The sequence below is a fragment of the Boleophthalmus pectinirostris genome, unplaced genomic scaffold (genome assembly GCF_026225935.1).
Source record: "Boleophthalmus pectinirostris isolate CB_2022bp ecotype Guang Dong unplaced genomic scaffold, ASM2622593v1 HiC_scaffold_15, whole genome shotgun sequence".
Classification (NCBI taxonomy): domain Eukaryota; kingdom Metazoa; phylum Chordata; class Actinopteri; order Gobiiformes; family Gobiidae; genus Boleophthalmus; species Boleophthalmus pectinirostris.
The window spans coordinates 24645955-24662829 of NW_026571070.1; the positions used below are offsets into that span (position 1 = coordinate 24645955).

The 16875-nt window shown below is 38.3% G+C and overlaps 1 protein-coding gene across 1 annotated transcript in view; it reads left to right on the plus strand.

Moving 5' to 3' along the window:
* myo3a (myosin IIIA) overlaps positions 1-16875 on the plus strand; it is a 52614-nt gene that overhangs the window by 7288 nt on the left and 28451 nt on the right. Inside the window, exons 4-11 of the mRNA XM_020935622.2 lie at positions 3681-3785; positions 3941-4040; positions 8204-8280; positions 10570-10715; positions 14594-14659; positions 15408-15563; positions 15760-15795; positions 16698-16794. Of these exons, the coding sequence (XP_020791281.1) occupies positions 3681-3785; positions 3941-4040; positions 8204-8280; positions 10570-10715; positions 14594-14659; positions 15408-15563; positions 15760-15795; positions 16698-16794 (783 nt within the window). The remainder of the gene's footprint in view (positions 1-3680; positions 3786-3940; positions 4041-8203; positions 8281-10569; positions 10716-14593; positions 14660-15407; positions 15564-15759; positions 15796-16697; positions 16795-16875) is intronic.

A 16875-nucleotide genomic window follows, 5' to 3' on the forward strand; every position in this document is an offset into this window, starting at 1 on the left:
AAAGGTTATATGCAAAATTGACTCTTGTGAGCTTAAAGCCATGTTAGAATGTTGTTACGTAAGTTGCGTTATGTTTCATTCACTCCTTTATTTTTAGTCTGTCTTCATCTCCAAATCTCAAAATGCTCTGTTCCACCTTGTGACGTCATGAAGCTGTAGTTTTAAAGTTAACACCTACCTTTTACCTTTTGTTCAGTAATTCAAGGGCTGACATTTTCCAAATTATTCTTGTGAATGTGTATGGAGTTTAAAAACATAGTGGAGCACTTCCTGTATTATCACATGATATCACAAGGTGAAATAGAGTGTTTTCTTTTTGAGAGAAGAGCTCAGCCTAAATATGCAGGGTTTGTGTGTTAAACATGTAAATAAAACAAAACACAACACAACTCCGGGTATGTTTTTTTAATTGTTAATGTATAAATAATATGTGTCCTTTAAATCCTGGTGAGTTAGGTTTTGAAAAATCTTAATGAAAAAAGAAAAAAAAAGAGTTCTAGGATGAAAGTAAAACATTGTGAACTGAACTGCACAACACAGTATATTTATGATAAATTCTCTCTTTTATACATGTACTACTATGGACTTTTCATCAAACTAGGGCAGTAAGTGGACACCCGGGCTTCTGTGTCCCAGGTAAACGATCAGGCCACAAATGAAAGGCTCTCTTGAACTGTTTCCAGCCCATCTCACCTGTGACCAGACTCCATTCAACCCGGACAGTGACAGTGGACTGCAGTACAATATGGATTTACATTGAGGGCACATGAGAGCTAGCTAACGCACTGTAGATTCTCATTGTGGAAGAAAATCTGTTTCATCCATTGATTTGTTTGATCCACTTCTTGTCCTGTTCTTTGATGGACTGCGTTCATTAACACTACTGAACAGGCACCTGAGCTCATTTGTGATGCCAAATATTCAATAGATTCAGTCCATTCTCTGAAAACTGACTTGGAAGCGGATGTACTTCCTTTTCGTGGATCAAAATGCTAATTTTGACTGCCTTATGACTCATGCTGATTGTGAATTTTGTAGTTTTATCCTGATTATATTTAGTCAAAAATGGACTAATGAGGCAGCATGAACTTGTAAGCATTTCTCACAAAACCAAAAGTTTGCAGATCAATTTCAGCTCAACCCGTACAGTCTGTTAATGTTCATGTCCTTAAGCAAGTCACTTCGCCCATATTGCTTGTTGGTGTGTGTGCATGTGTGTGTGTGTGTGTGGGTGGGTGTGTGTGTGCATGTGTGTGTGTGTGTATGTGTGGGGGTGTGTGTGCACGTGTGCGTGGGGGTGTGTGTGCGTGCGTGGGGGTGTGTGCAAATGTGTGTGTGTGTGACTGATTGGTTGTGATCAGAGAGGCAGATGGTGCAGACTGGTAACCACACTTTCTACCCCAGTGCATATGTGGCAACAAAAACAGCTTATAGTGTAACAGAATAAAAGACTTAATTTGTGAAATTTTAAAGTGTCTTGTTTTGACAGGTGCCATAAAGACTGACACAACAAATAAATAAAGAGTAGAAACTGATCTATCATTGCTCTATCATTCATGTTCATGATAATTGCAGGCTATATGCTTATAGGCAATCGTCAACTATAAGGTAGTTACTGATGATTCAAATGTCCAAATTAGTGCTTTATTATATCAGCCAGTGATAATATTTGTAGGATTTTAATGCTTAAATTGCTAATCACTGATTAGCATTTGATATTATTAGCATTTGTGATTAGCATACAGGTCAAATATAATGGACTGTTCTTTGCTTGTATGGTAATTAGTGTGGAATTAAATATTAATTGCATGTTTGATTTTTTTTTTTGTTCTTTTAGTTCTTATATTGACACAGTCTGGTATTGACTGACCTTAGTGAGATATTGTTTAGGGTTAGGGTTATATGATTCCATAGCAAAGATCTAAGTGACTTCTAAAACTGTAGCCTAAATGAAGGGATTCAGAGTTTAGTTCTGTAGATATTGTGACTAAAAGCTATCTGAAGTTACAGTGATCATGTCCACTTTGCCCATGACTAACCATAGTGTCTAATATAATTACAGATGATAATCCATGTACCGGAGGTGGAGAGCTAACTTTGTGCTGTACAAATATGGGAAACCAGCACACCTCTCATGAATATGGATCTGAGCCTGGTCCGCTGTCTGTAATTTAATGATGACAGGTGATATGGGCGCCGTGATATGGAGTGACGTCGGGCACGGCTCATTGTGCCCGAGTCTTCGTGGTGTTCTCCGCTCTAGTGCAGTTCGTCTGATGGCACGGGGGTGATTTAAGCCCCGCGTGGCAGCTACGATACACACCATCCATCCACGCTGCAGCCCCCGGGCCCCTGATGGATGGCCAGATTGATAGGCACACACAACACTCCAAAAGCTTATGCCACCACTTAGTCAAGGTCAAAAACTTTCATATTATACAGACTGTGAATGGAAATCCAGTCTGTCAAGTCAAACTGTAATGACCCAGGCTGTAGCAGGGCCTGTAGTAGTGTCTTTATTATTACAATCTAAATGTGTTGTTTCCCTCTTTATTAGACACAATGAAACACACTCGCTAATGACATCCTGTGGATCACTCAGTTTGCTCCACACACACCTGGCAATCAGCAGTGGAATTAGGATCCATAACAAAATGAGACTGTTTGCAGATCTGTTTTACAATTCTAAAGCCTTATGTTTGTAATAGGTTTATGCTTCATGTCATTAGTGTTGCTGATTGTATTTCTTATAGGATCAGTCCCCTGTTTGACTTTTCTTTTAGAATCAGATGCATAGAGAGGCATATAGAGATGCATAAAGGAAAGTTTGCTTGAAATTGAGTTTTCAGATGAGTCAGACAGAGCGCATATTGTCTATTATTAGTAATAAAATATGATGCTGTTATAAACCAGCAGTCGGACTGACTGAAGAGTATCACAGTGATCAATATTGTATCAAGAACATTTTCTTCTTATCTGAAGCTATAGGTTAATAATATTATCAGTAACAAATTTCATATGGACTTATGAATCACACTGTACATATTATATTCATATATTGTTGAAGTAAGAGTGAAAAGTAGAGAATGCACAATTTGCATTTACTCAAGCTCCCAGCCGAGTGATTGACATCTCAGAGCTTTTTATTTTCCCATACCTCTGGCATCTGACAAAGGAGGGCTCAAATTAAGGGCTATTATTGTTACCAAGGCAACCCACTGGGTAATTTTCTGTAATTTTCCGAAGAGGGATTGCTATTGATGGTAGAGTCCATATCGAGCTGGAGTATAGCACAAGAAAATACACAGAGATGACATGTTTGCAGCCTTGAGAATGGTCGAGGTGCTGTGTCCTGGTAAGATGGCGGAGCACACACAGATGTGCATGTCGTGTATTTGAGGAGCATTTGTTGTGTCTTAAATACGCAGGCTGCTTAGTCATCATTGTCCTGAATAGAGCCAGAATGTACATTTGTCTGTGGGCACACCTCCCACTAAGCTGCTTCCTAAAGATAAGCCTCTGCAGATTGACAGATTTTTTTAGCTGAAATCTCACATTTTTCCTCCACTGTTTCTCTGTGAAATTTCCATTATCTTTGATGCCCCACTTTAGCAGATTGTATAAGGCCCACTGTAGCTGCTGACTCATTGTTCTGTGCTTTTGTGTGTTTTCTGTTGCAGCTTTGCAATGGTGGCTCTGTGACAGATCTGGCCAAAGGCATGCTAAAGAGAGGAGACACAATGGATGAAGCAATTATTGCGTACATCTTGCACGAAGCACTCATGGTAAGTCTGTCATTTCAAATGCGCCCAATGCTCAAATGTGCACAGCTCAATACACTACCTCCTTCACAATAAGTGGCTTCAATGAAAAGAGCCTAAATGGGATAATTTGATGGCAGGTGCTTTTTGGTGAATTCACATTTGCTTTTTTCCTCCAGGGCCTGCAACACTTGCACATCAATAAAACCATCCACCGAGATATCAAAGGCAACAACATCCTGCTGACCACACAGGGAGGCATTAAACTGGTGGACTTTGGTATGTCTCCCCTTCTGACCACATCACACTGTTGTCCACAAAAACACTGGCTGGGGGATATACAAAGAGATAGGATGTCATTGTGAGCAGGTTATTCTGTAATACATTTGCATTGACATGTTCTACTTGCTTAATTTGAAATTGTGTTTCTTTTAGACCTGAAAAGACATCATGTTTCACCAAACAGGAAAGCAGAGAAACATTGATTTGACTCTTGAATGACTGTAATAATATCCCATTATCAGATTGTGCCTTCATTTACATGATCTCTTTTAGAGTCATAGAACTGTGATTAACCAAACTACAGCACATGATTTTTTTTACACATTCTAATCCAAATCTGCAGTTTATAAAGCATCTTATTTATATAGCATTTCATGTAATCTTGGACATATTCTTGTTAAAAAGCATATCCTCCTTTATGCGTCTGTTTAACAGTGCCTGTGTCTTGGGTCAAATTCATTATCTTCAACTGCCTCTAAATAAATTGTGCCAATAATTAGTTTTGCTGAAGACTGTGAAGCAGAGTTAGACTGGCTGACAGGTTGGCAGCACATACCAGCCATCCTCCATTTCAGGATATCTCTTACTCCCTCCAGACAGTAGCGGACATTGTTGCCATTCACTCTGTGCCAGCTCTGATTTGCTCGTAGGTTTTCTTAACCAAATGAGGCTGGAGCTTGAATGCTCTAAATACGCAAAGTGCTTGTGACTACTTCCCAGAGATGACGCATTGGTTTTCTTCAGGGCCCCATAACCAGCTGCCTATTTCATTAGAACTACAAAAGCACACTTAATACAGTATATGTGCAGGGCTAATTGTGCTGTTCTTAAAAGCCCTTTCGATGCATGTAAACAAGAGAAGACTGCTGGATTAATGCAGTCACTTAGGGCTGTTTGGAGGGATATAGTGCTGCCCTCTTCGGCTGCTTTTACCACCACTCTAAAGCACAATCTGAACAGAAATTGTCCTGGTTAATTGGAAAATATGGTGTTTCCTGTGGTTGTGTTGGACATTATGAATGAGCACTTCACACGTGCCAGTGCAGGTAATGTTCCTGTGGAAGTCAATATGAAAAGTGAATGGGTGTCCTTAAGTGCTCGCCTTGCACTTAATTGGGGATTGACACACTTAAAATTAAGGTTTATTAATTAGACATTATTGCCTTTCTAAGTATTTTTTTTCTCTGCAAGTGACTCATTCTTCCACCAGGTTCTCAGAGCAGCCCAGGAACCCCCTTCCAGATCTTGAGTTTGGTTTGGTCAGGAATATCAAGATTTTACTAAATTAGGCTGATGGAAAAAACAGATTGATTGATGAGAAAAAGCAGAATGCTCAACGGGAATTCAATTAGACTTTGCATGTTTGTCCCTGTGCCTGGATGGGTTTCCCCCAGGCACTCCGATTTCTCCCATCAATCCAAAATATGCATCTTAGCTAAAATCATCAATAAAGTGTACCTCATGCTAAACCTAAACCACAGATACTGGCGGAAAATGCAAACCATACCCTCTGTGCTTATCTATTATTTATCTAGATATACCTGCATCTTACATAGCAGGCCGATGCATTGCCCAATCCACTACAGGATTTGACCACTAATAAAGATCAGGAATTCCTTTTGCTTGTGCATATATCGATGATGACATTTAAGTCACTGTACTCAAGTAAAAACATAGTATTTCAGACTAAAAATAACTTTACAGAAGTTACTTACGTCAAACAGTCAAGATTTTAGTCTGAACATCATGATGGGATTCATGTGTTTTCATGAGCAGGCTAACGCTGCACTCAGCAGGAGAGCAGATAAAGCCCCCACACTGACTCATGCCAGCAGAGACAGAGAGAAAGATGGAGGGAGAGGGGGGAGAGAGAAAGTGAGAAAGACAGAGAGAGGGGAAGGAGAAAAATACGAGAGAGGGGGAGACGAGAGAGGGGGGAAAGAGAGAGTCAAAACAGAGAGAGGGGAAGGAGAGAGTGAAAGACAGAGCCCCCCGACCCAAAACAGAAAGAGAGAGAGAGGAGCTGTGGGTTCATGAATATTCTAATTGACGGCGTTATCTGAGCGATGATTATTAAGTGTGCCCCACCAAGCTGCACTCCAGGCTAATGTAGTGGAAAGAGGCTGTGCCAGGGCCGCTCTACTCCTCTTTGTGACGCTCTATTCTGTTACATATGAATGCATCAAATCAGAAGATACGTAATATTACCAGGAATCAGGAAGTGCCTCCCCAACTGGAGGTTTGTTTTACTGTAGGATTTTAGCAATATTGGTAAAATGTAAAATGTATGTTGTGTTTTGTTTTCAAATCAGGCTGAAAAGGAACAGACATGGCAATGTATTCTATTCCCCAATACACCATACGAGTTATAGGTGAAAGGAGGTGTTTGAATTCACTTTGGTATATGGTAGTCTGAAACAACATTAACAAAAAAATCTAGGGTTGTCAAAAGTTTTGAAAATCTGATACTATTCCACTTTAAAAGTATTAAAAAAGTATTTCATTTGAGCAGGTATCTATACTAAAACATTATTGAGTATCAAACCTATTCCTTAGTATTGAAATGGAATTTAAAATGTTTGTATTGTATTGTATTGACAGCAGTAGTTTTAGCTTATTAGCCATCTCTGCCCACTGCCACTCTAACACTGTTTCACACACCTTCACATATTATTTTGTTATTTTTATAAGCTATGTAGTTACACACATACAGCTGGTTGTGTCTGGATTGGGCCCTATGGTTATGAGTTGCCTTTTCCTGCCAGTCTTGTGCTGCTTGTGCTATACATGTCAGCGCGGTTCATTTTTTCATACACTTATGCACATGATTTAAATCCCATTTGATGTTTGACACAGACTAGTTTTTCTCCTCAGCTCTCATTCTGGCTCCCCTCCCCATTTCAGGCTTTAGCCATCATTCAAATCACTCTGGCATTGCGTACATACTCATACCCATACAAATATTACTAAGTGGTAGAAGGGTATGCTATGTAACCTTGTTTGAGGGTCGACCACCTGCTTGTCTCCAGGGAGATGCTAAAGCTGGAATGTTCATCAGTATCTTGTATTTATTCAATAACAGGTGTTTTATTGCTCAAAAATAGCAAACAAACATGCATTCCTACTGTGAGTGGTGTCTCCTCTTCACATATCTGACCTGTAACTTGGCTTGCCAGAGTTTCCTGCCTTCTTACATGAATGTATATGTTAAATGCTGTACTGTGGAACATTACAGACAAAAAAATTACATCTCCATGGTGGCAAGCATGTAGCAGACAGTTCACCTGCCAAGTTACATGATCCATTCATCCTTTCATCCGTGTTTCAGGTGCTTTTGCAAAATACTTTCATCGTTTTTTCTTTGCCTGTATTTAAATTTTTGACTTCATCCTTGCGTTTTCGTCTGCTGGCATGCTATGTTATCTTAGATCCATGTGGTGGCTCCAGAATTAGCATAGCAGTGCTCTTTACGTCACACCATATCGTCTGTAACACTGATTTGGTTGGACTGCGCTGAAGTCACGACAGCAGTGGGTCAGCATGTTCCTTGTCAACCACACAATCAAATCCTCCATATTCCTCTACACAGATGTATTATCGCTCTGACTTTGTACATTATACTGAAAACACTACTCAGAATGAAGATCTGCTGACTGGAGCTGTCACTACACTGTTTCACGCAATATGTATTCAAATGTCCCACAATGCAATTCATAGCAATCTATCATGTGCAGGAAGACATCATCACATAGCTGGATACAGTTTTGCATGTGAGCCTGGCTGTCAGCTCTATCAAAGATCCTTTCAGCACAACTTGAGCTAGACTTTCCCTTTGCATCAATATCTCTGTTATAGAATATGGAGACACTCTTAGACAGGTTTGTTATATTTGGGCTTGTTTTTGGGCTGCGAAATTAATCAAAGTTAACAAATCATAAAGTCTGCAATTTTGATATACCATACTGTTCTCCTCAAAACTAAAAGCATTCAGTGTTATTCTGCAAAAAAACAAAAAAAAACATGCCAGTCCCATAGTATTGACCCGTACAAATCACCTGTACAGATCATCACAATTAGATACCTTTCCCAAATGGTTCAGCCCTAACCTGTTTAATGGTTAAAAGGTTTAAAGGTTTCAAGGGAATATGTGGTGTTTGCAGGGGTCTCAGCACAGCTGACCAACACTCGTCTGAGGAGGAACACCTCTGTGGGGACTCCCTTCTGGATGGCACCAGAGGTAAGAACTACAGTATTATAAAAAAATATCTGTGTTGTAAGTCCTTAAAGGTCATATTACACAAAATTGTCTCTTGTGATCTTTAAGCCATGCCATAAGGCTATTACTCCATTAAAAGCATACAGAGAGTTGGTTTTGTTTCATTCACATATGTTTGAGTAACCCTTTATTATTAGTCAGTCAACATCTCCAAAGCTCAAAATGCTCTGTTCCACCTTGTGATTTGCCTTATCAGACAGAACCTCCTACATCCTGCCATCTTGTTCGAATATGGCTTTGTAAATTATTGTAAAAGCATGTCTGGTCTTGGCTGGTCAGGCAACCTTGTGATGTCATGAAGCGATAGTTTTCAAGTTAACAGCTAGCATTTTGGCAATTCCAGGAAATTATAGAAATGATTCTAGTGAAGGTGTATGGAATGTAAAAACACAGTGGAGCACAAATATTAAAAAATATGTGCCCTTTAATGGTCAAAAGGTGGGTGATAGTTCATTATTTGAGGTACCACATTGGGTTTTTCCATAAAAGGTATAGGTATACACACATTACTAGTGCTAGGCTACTACAGTGACACAAAACCTGTGCAATTACTCCCAAACTGCAATTAGTGAATGACAACAGATTTCTGGATCTCTACACAAAGCATTTGCTTCAGTTGACTTGGTTAACCATAGTATTTTGGTAATGTTAAAATGACCGTATCAGTGGTTCCAATGGCTTTCTCTTGTATTAACTCAAAAGTCTGTTTTGAATATTGCCATTGTAAATACAGATTCAGGCCTTCTTTCCTTTATTACAGATGACAGTTTTTTAATGATTTTTGATCCCCAGATGAAAGATTTTCTACAAACTTGGTCATTGTCATGCTTAGGCGTGCTCTTGGCTTCTCAGTGGCTTCTTTTCTTTACATGAGCTTTGCATGCTGTGCAAATGACGCGGATGCTGTGTCTTGCCTGTTGGTTTAGGTCTTGAGTATTTTAATCTGATTTGAGTAAGACACCATCAACAACTTAGGTTTAGAGAAACAGGTTTTTCTAGATGGACTGACCAGAACTATAACATCTCATTGCATTTTATAGTTATATATCTTGAAAGACTGTAATTTTTTTGTCATTGTGGATCTTTGACAAACTTTGGCTGTGGTAAGTTCCTCATTTGTGTATTGTATCCATTTGATTGCTTTCGTCATATTAAAAACTGCTTTTATTGTCCCAAAGGGGAGCCAGCGTTTTTCCAGCCGCATATGTCATTTTCTTGTCACGTCTCCATACCAGAGTACATGCCATATGTCGAGTGGGAATACAAATTGAACGGAGTGTTTGGATGTTTGATGAAAATGCGTTGTGTCGGAGTTGTGGGCACACATTCCTCCCACTCACAGATGATTCTGAGTGGAGATTGGGTCCATGTTGCCCTCAGGATAGCGCTGATAGACTGAGCGTTAATGTGTGTACAGGGCCACATGAGACAGGGGCTGGGGGCTTTGTCACAGTCTGTACACTGTAGAATCCACTATTACATTTGTGACATTTAGGTGCAGTACAGTCAAGAGTAAAGTCTAGTAATGTACTATTCTAATGTTGAAATAAGAACAATTAAAAATGGAAGATTTGATCATTTTGGGAAGATATTTTGAAGTTGAATTGAAAATTTCTGCACAATTGTTATTTACTAAGATGATGGGGCTGTAGATCAGTAGGTCTTAGCCAAACAATTTTTTTGAATTGACGTTACTCTACCCTCATAAGGAAAGTGTAGGTTTATACTGTCTCTTTACATGTTACTAGTACTTACTATATCTAATTTACTACAGTGTATCTAGTGATCATAGAGATTCTTAATATTTTCCACACCACTCCTCCTTTTTAGAAGGACTAATGTTTTTTGGTGATGAAGAATTTCTCAGCCACAGTCCTATTATCTTCTAAAACTAACATGGACTTAAAGGTATAGCTTTTTAACTTAAACTCAAATAGTTTATTTTACTATTTTTTGAAATAATAATAATCAAATTCTATTATTAATACAAGATCTACTACGATTGCTACATGTACAACTACTGGTACTACTGTAATTACAACCACCAATACTACATATATCACCTACTTCTACTACTACTATTCTTACTACTGCACTTCCCTTTCCACTAGTACGACAACCACTTTAACATGTAGTACTAATATTACTACTCATCAATAACTACAGTATCTACTTTGACAGGGATTGAAAGAATTGCCCTTTGCATATACATCAGTGTAAATAGTGTTTTCCTGTTGTTTTCACTTTCAGGTAATAGCGTGTGAGCAGCAGTTGGACTCGACCTACGATGCCAGGTGTGATGTGTGGTCTTTGGGCATCACAGCCATAGAGCTGGGAGATGGAGACCCACCTCTGTCTGACCTGCACCCTATGAGAGCCCTGTTTAAAATACCCAGGTGAGCTTTCAAACATATGCCATTGTTTTACACCTAGTTAGAGGCATTCCAGGCTGTTCCTAACTACATATCTGACTGCAGACGTTCTGTTCTTAGTTGACTTAATTTTCTGTCATTCCTTCTAAGGGGAAATATTTCATTCCAGTTAGCGATATGATAAAACAGCTCAGTTTTCTCAGAAGTTGTATTATGGTTGATTATAATTTTTCTGCAGACATTATTACATTGTGAATAAGTGTGGTTCTGTTTAATATAGATCTATTCGAAACACTGTCACATGCTGTCTACATTGCCCACCCTGCACTCCTCTCTCGTGCCTCTCTTTGAGTGACAGACAAATATAACCAATCACAGCAAAGTGTTAACTCTACAAATAAACATTCCTTTAGTTTCCACTTAAAGAATGTGTGAAGTTAGTGTCCACATGTATCCTTAATAATTACATTTCTGTCTCAGTAGATATACTCCATTCCAAACTATAGTTTAGTTTATTTGTTTATTTTTCAGTGCACATAAAAACCTTTACTTACACAAATAGCTAAGATGTTTATGCTAGGTTATAGCAAATTGCTCATTTCCACCGATAGTCTATGGACAGGTTGATGTCATCAATGGCGTACATGCCACTAAAATACAATGGATATAATGCAAGATTCATCCTGTCAATCAATAAGTAAATCTAGTTTTATTCAATATCGGTTACCAATCTATATATTATTTACTTGTATAGAATTTATGTTGTTGCATTTATACAAGACTTTCTATTTGATCAGGCATAATTTGGGATTTAAAGTTTGAAACAGGGCCTCACAATTCATCTCAACTGAATTACAATTTCCATTTGAGTTGGAACCATTATCAAAGGTGCATTAATTTATATAACTGAATGTCCTCTGTAAAGAGCGAAATAAAATTATATAAAAGCCTAGGTTTACCTGTAGTTTAGACCTCTACATACATGTTCTGAAAAGCATCGAATTCTTATATCATTGCATATTTCAGTCTTCTCTCAAATGTTAATGCTCCTGGAGTTGTTTACAGTGTACACTCTGAAAGAATCATACAATACCTTGCATCGCAATACTTGTATTATTTTTATGAATAGTGCATCTTGAAAAAGGCTTTACTATTGTGTTAAGTTTTAAGTTTAATTTCCATATTGAATTTGTCCTTAACATGTCTCTGCACCTGTTCGTGATTCAGATGTGCTCCCTGAAGGTTTGATCTGTCCCTCTAGGCGCAAATGCAGAAACGATGTGTAACATGTCTCCTCTCCACTGACAGAACAGAGCAGCGTCCGCCTGCTGCATACTACTTGTATCTAATCCTTGAAAAGCTTGTCTTGCGTTCCCACTGGAGTCATTTACCCCTCTGTAGATTGTCACCAGACCAACCACAGTCGTTTCATTTCAGACGCTGTACTCTGCCCACAGGGCCTAATCCATAAGTCCCACCCCCTCCTGCCTCGCATTCTGCTCATCATCTGTGTGTGTTGTAGACTGAAGGTGAAAAGTAATTGTTTATTTTTAATGTTAGATTGCTTGCGTTCGGGTGGTGAGTAAAATTATTGTCTTTGTTGGATTTTCTTTGTTCGGAATTGGATGGATTCAGAAAAGGTCATTTGGTGCGAAAGAAATTAGTATTGATTCATAAAGAGCAAATTATATACCAAAAGACTGTTAGCGGCTACAGGGGCAAAAGTGCATTCTAGATATTTTACTTAAAGATGGACTATGTGACTTTGTTTCTTGCTTTTACTACTGAGATGTTATTGCATTACCTAGAATGTTCCACACAATGGCATCAGGATAAGTAACAGGTCAGATCTGTGGAGAGGAACTTCGCTCATGTATATGTTTTTCAAGGTGTTTCTAATCAATAAAAACACCTGCAATGGAATAAATGCATAGATAAGTTTAATGCTACATTGTGGCTTATACTGGTTCTGGTTCTGGTTCTGGTTGGTTAATTGGCAACCTTCAAATGTATATCATGCCTTTAAATATTTTCCTGTTCCTGTTTCCACTCAAAGCACTTTATTTTTAGTGCCAAACATTTCCTAGTTATAGATTTTCCTACACAGTTTTCCTGCACAAACACACAGGATGAAAAACTACAGTTACTTGATGTCTTAACCCAGCCAACCTCACACACACCCTTCCTTACCTCTGCACATACACAGTGGTGGTGGCTGTAGTGTGTGTGTCTGTCGCTGCCGCTGGGGTCAGAGCACAGCGGTCCCCATCAGCAGCCTCCTCACAATCTCATGTGACGTCTGTGGTCAGGCCTGCAGGCTGTCTCCTCACACTCTGCTCCTCCTATGCTCTCTGCAGGTCCCCAAAACATGCACTCGGGGCAGGCACTCAGCCACACCCTGTCTCTTCTCATTTAGGCTTTATAAAGTGCAGCAGAAAATGGATATGCTCATTAGTGCTTTGACTGAATTTGAATATGTGCAGCATTTTTACACAATTGTTTGAGATCATCTATTTTTCAAGGGGACATATAAAATCAAGCTTTGAACCATGTGTTCCCTGATTATAAGTCTTCTCTGAATTGTATTACTTGGATGTTTGAGTGATACTGTATAGTTCTCAGAAATGTACAATTTTCAACTACCTCTAACACACCTTGCAATTATTCAAAAAAATTCACACCATGTGTCATACATGTAGGGTTTGAAATGTTCACTCAGCCTTTTCAGTGATAAAAACACATGAATGAAAAACTGCTGTTTGTTTCAGTGAAATGCATTTATGAAGTTATATAGTTTTGAACAAGAAATCAATGTTTCTTTATTAAATAATTTTAGATAAATATTGAGGTTTACAATTAATACAATATAAAAGCCACTATGTTATAGTTTAATGCTAAATATCCACAAAAAACATAACATTACATAATTCATAATTCAAGTGTATTGGCCTCAAATCAAAGTCATCTTTAAACATAGGTCAAAATACATGTTCCCCAGCTGATGTCAAGAGGTGATGCTATTATACCACATATACCAACACAAATATTTTTTGTCTTATTTTAACTAGTTCCATGTTTGTTCTGCTAAAAATTACATTTTGTGTGAACAAAAATTGGGATTCAATGGCTTTAACCTGTTTTTTATATACTGTGTGCTCAAAATTCAATTATAAAACACGAAAGACCAATGCTGAGATGAAGCTTGTTTTGTTTTACTATATGTTTTGTGGCCCACAGTCTTCCTACTGGACTCTGACTATTGCAGTACTGATATCTATTCTGCATTATGGGCCTCTGATACTATCTTCATTCCATGGCAGCTCCATCATACTTAGAGAGCGGCTCCACTCCTTCACATGTGATCACCATCTTCCTTGGACCCTGTTTGTCTTGTGAATGAGACAAACCCTAATGGTCAGCGCATTAGCCCAAACAAACTCTTAATAAATGCCTGGCGCGTTGCTGTCTCTAGGCCCGTTTGCGATAAACAGAAGATGTATACGCTCTCATTACGGCTACTAGTACATTAGCCCGCAGTTACCCCAAATATCTGGCACAAAAGGTACTTAAAGTGGACCAGGGAATTACAGCAAATTAGCTTCACATCTGCAAGGCGTTGTTAAACCTTAGCTGATAAGAATGTTTGTCTAAATAGGAACCAATTTAGGCTTTCATAGTTGCTGTCATATCAACATGATCTAAATGCCCAGGTAGAGACAGACATTTTTCTTGCCGCCTCAGAAAAAATGGTGGAAGATAAATTGCTTAGTGTAAAGACTTCAGTCACTTGTTCCACTGTGAGGCTTTTGTTCAGTGGCCCTCCCCTCCCTCATATACCCCTGTAAACTCCATCTCATCTTATCTTTCCATTTATCTTTTCGATTGCTTTTTTCCCCTGATAGAAACCCGCCGCCCACTCTGCGCCAGCCTGAGCTGTGGTCAGACGACTTTAATGACTTCATCTGCAAGTGAGTGTGGTCCTGCTAGTAAGTATGTGCTAGTGTAAACAAGTATGTAGGAATTCCTAGTAGTGTGGGATATTCCTATACAGTATATTGTAGAGAATACTTTGTTAGATTACTATTTTGGTTAAAATACAATTCTTACAAAAAAAACTGATTTGATTTAATCTTTGGAGTAACTTTCTGGAGGTGGCACATAACCTGAATGATTCCATGGAAACAGAAAGTTAAAACCACAGTAGGCCTTACTGTGGAAGATAATATCTAAAGGCAAAGCATTTCCATGGATGCAAGCAGGAGGACACCCTCCTCCAGACCAAATAAGAGTTTGTGGAGATAAAAACCAGCACTTTAAAGGTCAAATGCAGAGGACAAAATGTACCTCACTTTATTTACCTTAAGGTCACATGATTTTCAGTGCAAAAACCACAACCAAAAAAACAACCTTTTATTTTAGTCTGTTTTTGGATTTAATTAATTAATTTGTTACGCCACAAGGAGGGCAGGTCTCCTTGTGCCATTTTCATGCTCCAATAATTAAAGAGTCAACGTTAGGAATGGTATATTGCATAAATCGTAGACATTTCTGTATGCAATACAATATAGAATTTTTTATATTGTATTTCTATTGTAGATGTTTACCATTGATTTTTTTTCTTCTTGGCGTACATTTAGTCTTCTTTTTATGATATTATTAAGATATATTCTTTTCATATATATTCTTGTTCATGTTTTGCTATGTTGTCCTTCATAGGTGTCTTATTAAAGACTTTGAGCTGAGACCCAATGTTGTTGACCTGCTGCAGCACCCCTTTATCAAACAGGTCCAAAACAAAGAGAAACTTCTACAGAAACAACTCATCGAACTCATAGACCTCAACCAGCAAATAGGAACTGTTGAAAAAACACGGTACTGTCATATTCCCACTGTATTCACCATGAGTCACCAAAAGAACTCTCTATCCCTGCCAGTATAATCTCATAGCACACAGCTTAAACCCCTGAGACAGCTAAATCCAAATTACCCTCCTCCAGTTCTTCACATAGGCAGAAGATCAGAAGCCCCAATGTGTGTTCAAATGTCTATCCTCTTTGTGTCACTAAAGCCATCACGGAAACACAGACAGAGGCGGTAATGACAGGTAACAAATGGCACCATGGACTAGTCCCAGTAGGATAGATAGAAAGACATACATTTTAAGATAATAGGCTTTTTAGTATGTGAGAAGGAATGGAAGGAGTTGTTATCTACACAAGAAATCATTATTGTTTACATGCATCAACCCTGCTGCTGGTTTTGGCATTCAATTTCATAAAACATCATGTACTGTTTGTTATAGTTTGATAATGTAACTACTTGCCATACGAGCTGCAGTGGTTGATTGGCTCCAAGTGTCCCAAATAATTATAAAAATAGATAAAAGTTAAACAATAAGGGGATAAAGCGATAAACTGATATATATTTATAGAATATACGTATATGCTTCAAGCCTAGACACCTCTGCATCAGAACTGAACACTTTTGAATGTCGTTCTGTGTGCAGAAGTCTCTATGTATGAAACAGAAGACTAGCATACGTGAATATTCCATTTGCAAATGTTCAAATCTTTTACTTTTCTTTTATTAAAGACAAACACTTTGGGATTTGTCTGAATAATTTGCAAATGAACTTTTCATACGTTCCTGAACAAAAAAAACAAACCTTTTTAAACAGTAGCATAATATTTTTGTTTGATAGACGAAAATCTAGTAAAAATATGAAAAGAATTGTATTTCCAAAGTCTGCAAAGGGCCTATCATCAAAATGCAACTTACAATTATCAAACTGGGTCCTGTCTAGAATTATATTTTCTATTTCTTTGTATTTTAAACACAACCAATTACTTTGTTCCAGCTAACCCCTTTAGCAGCAAATGCCAGAGCATTTGTGTAGGCTCTAGGAGAATGGTTTTGAATCTAAATGCCTTACTGTATTCCTCCATTTACATAATATAATAACTTATGGTTCACTGCTCTGAATAAGACTCATAATCTTGATTGTAGGCATGAACGCATCCACACCAAAAAGATCAACCACATGAAGAACCAGAGCGACCCAGACGAGTTGGAGGACCTCGCCACTCTCGAAATATTAGATGAGGTATGAATACAGTCGAATAAAAAACAGACATTTGTATTGTGTTTTGTGTTTTATGATTAAAGATGAACTATGTAAATTTTC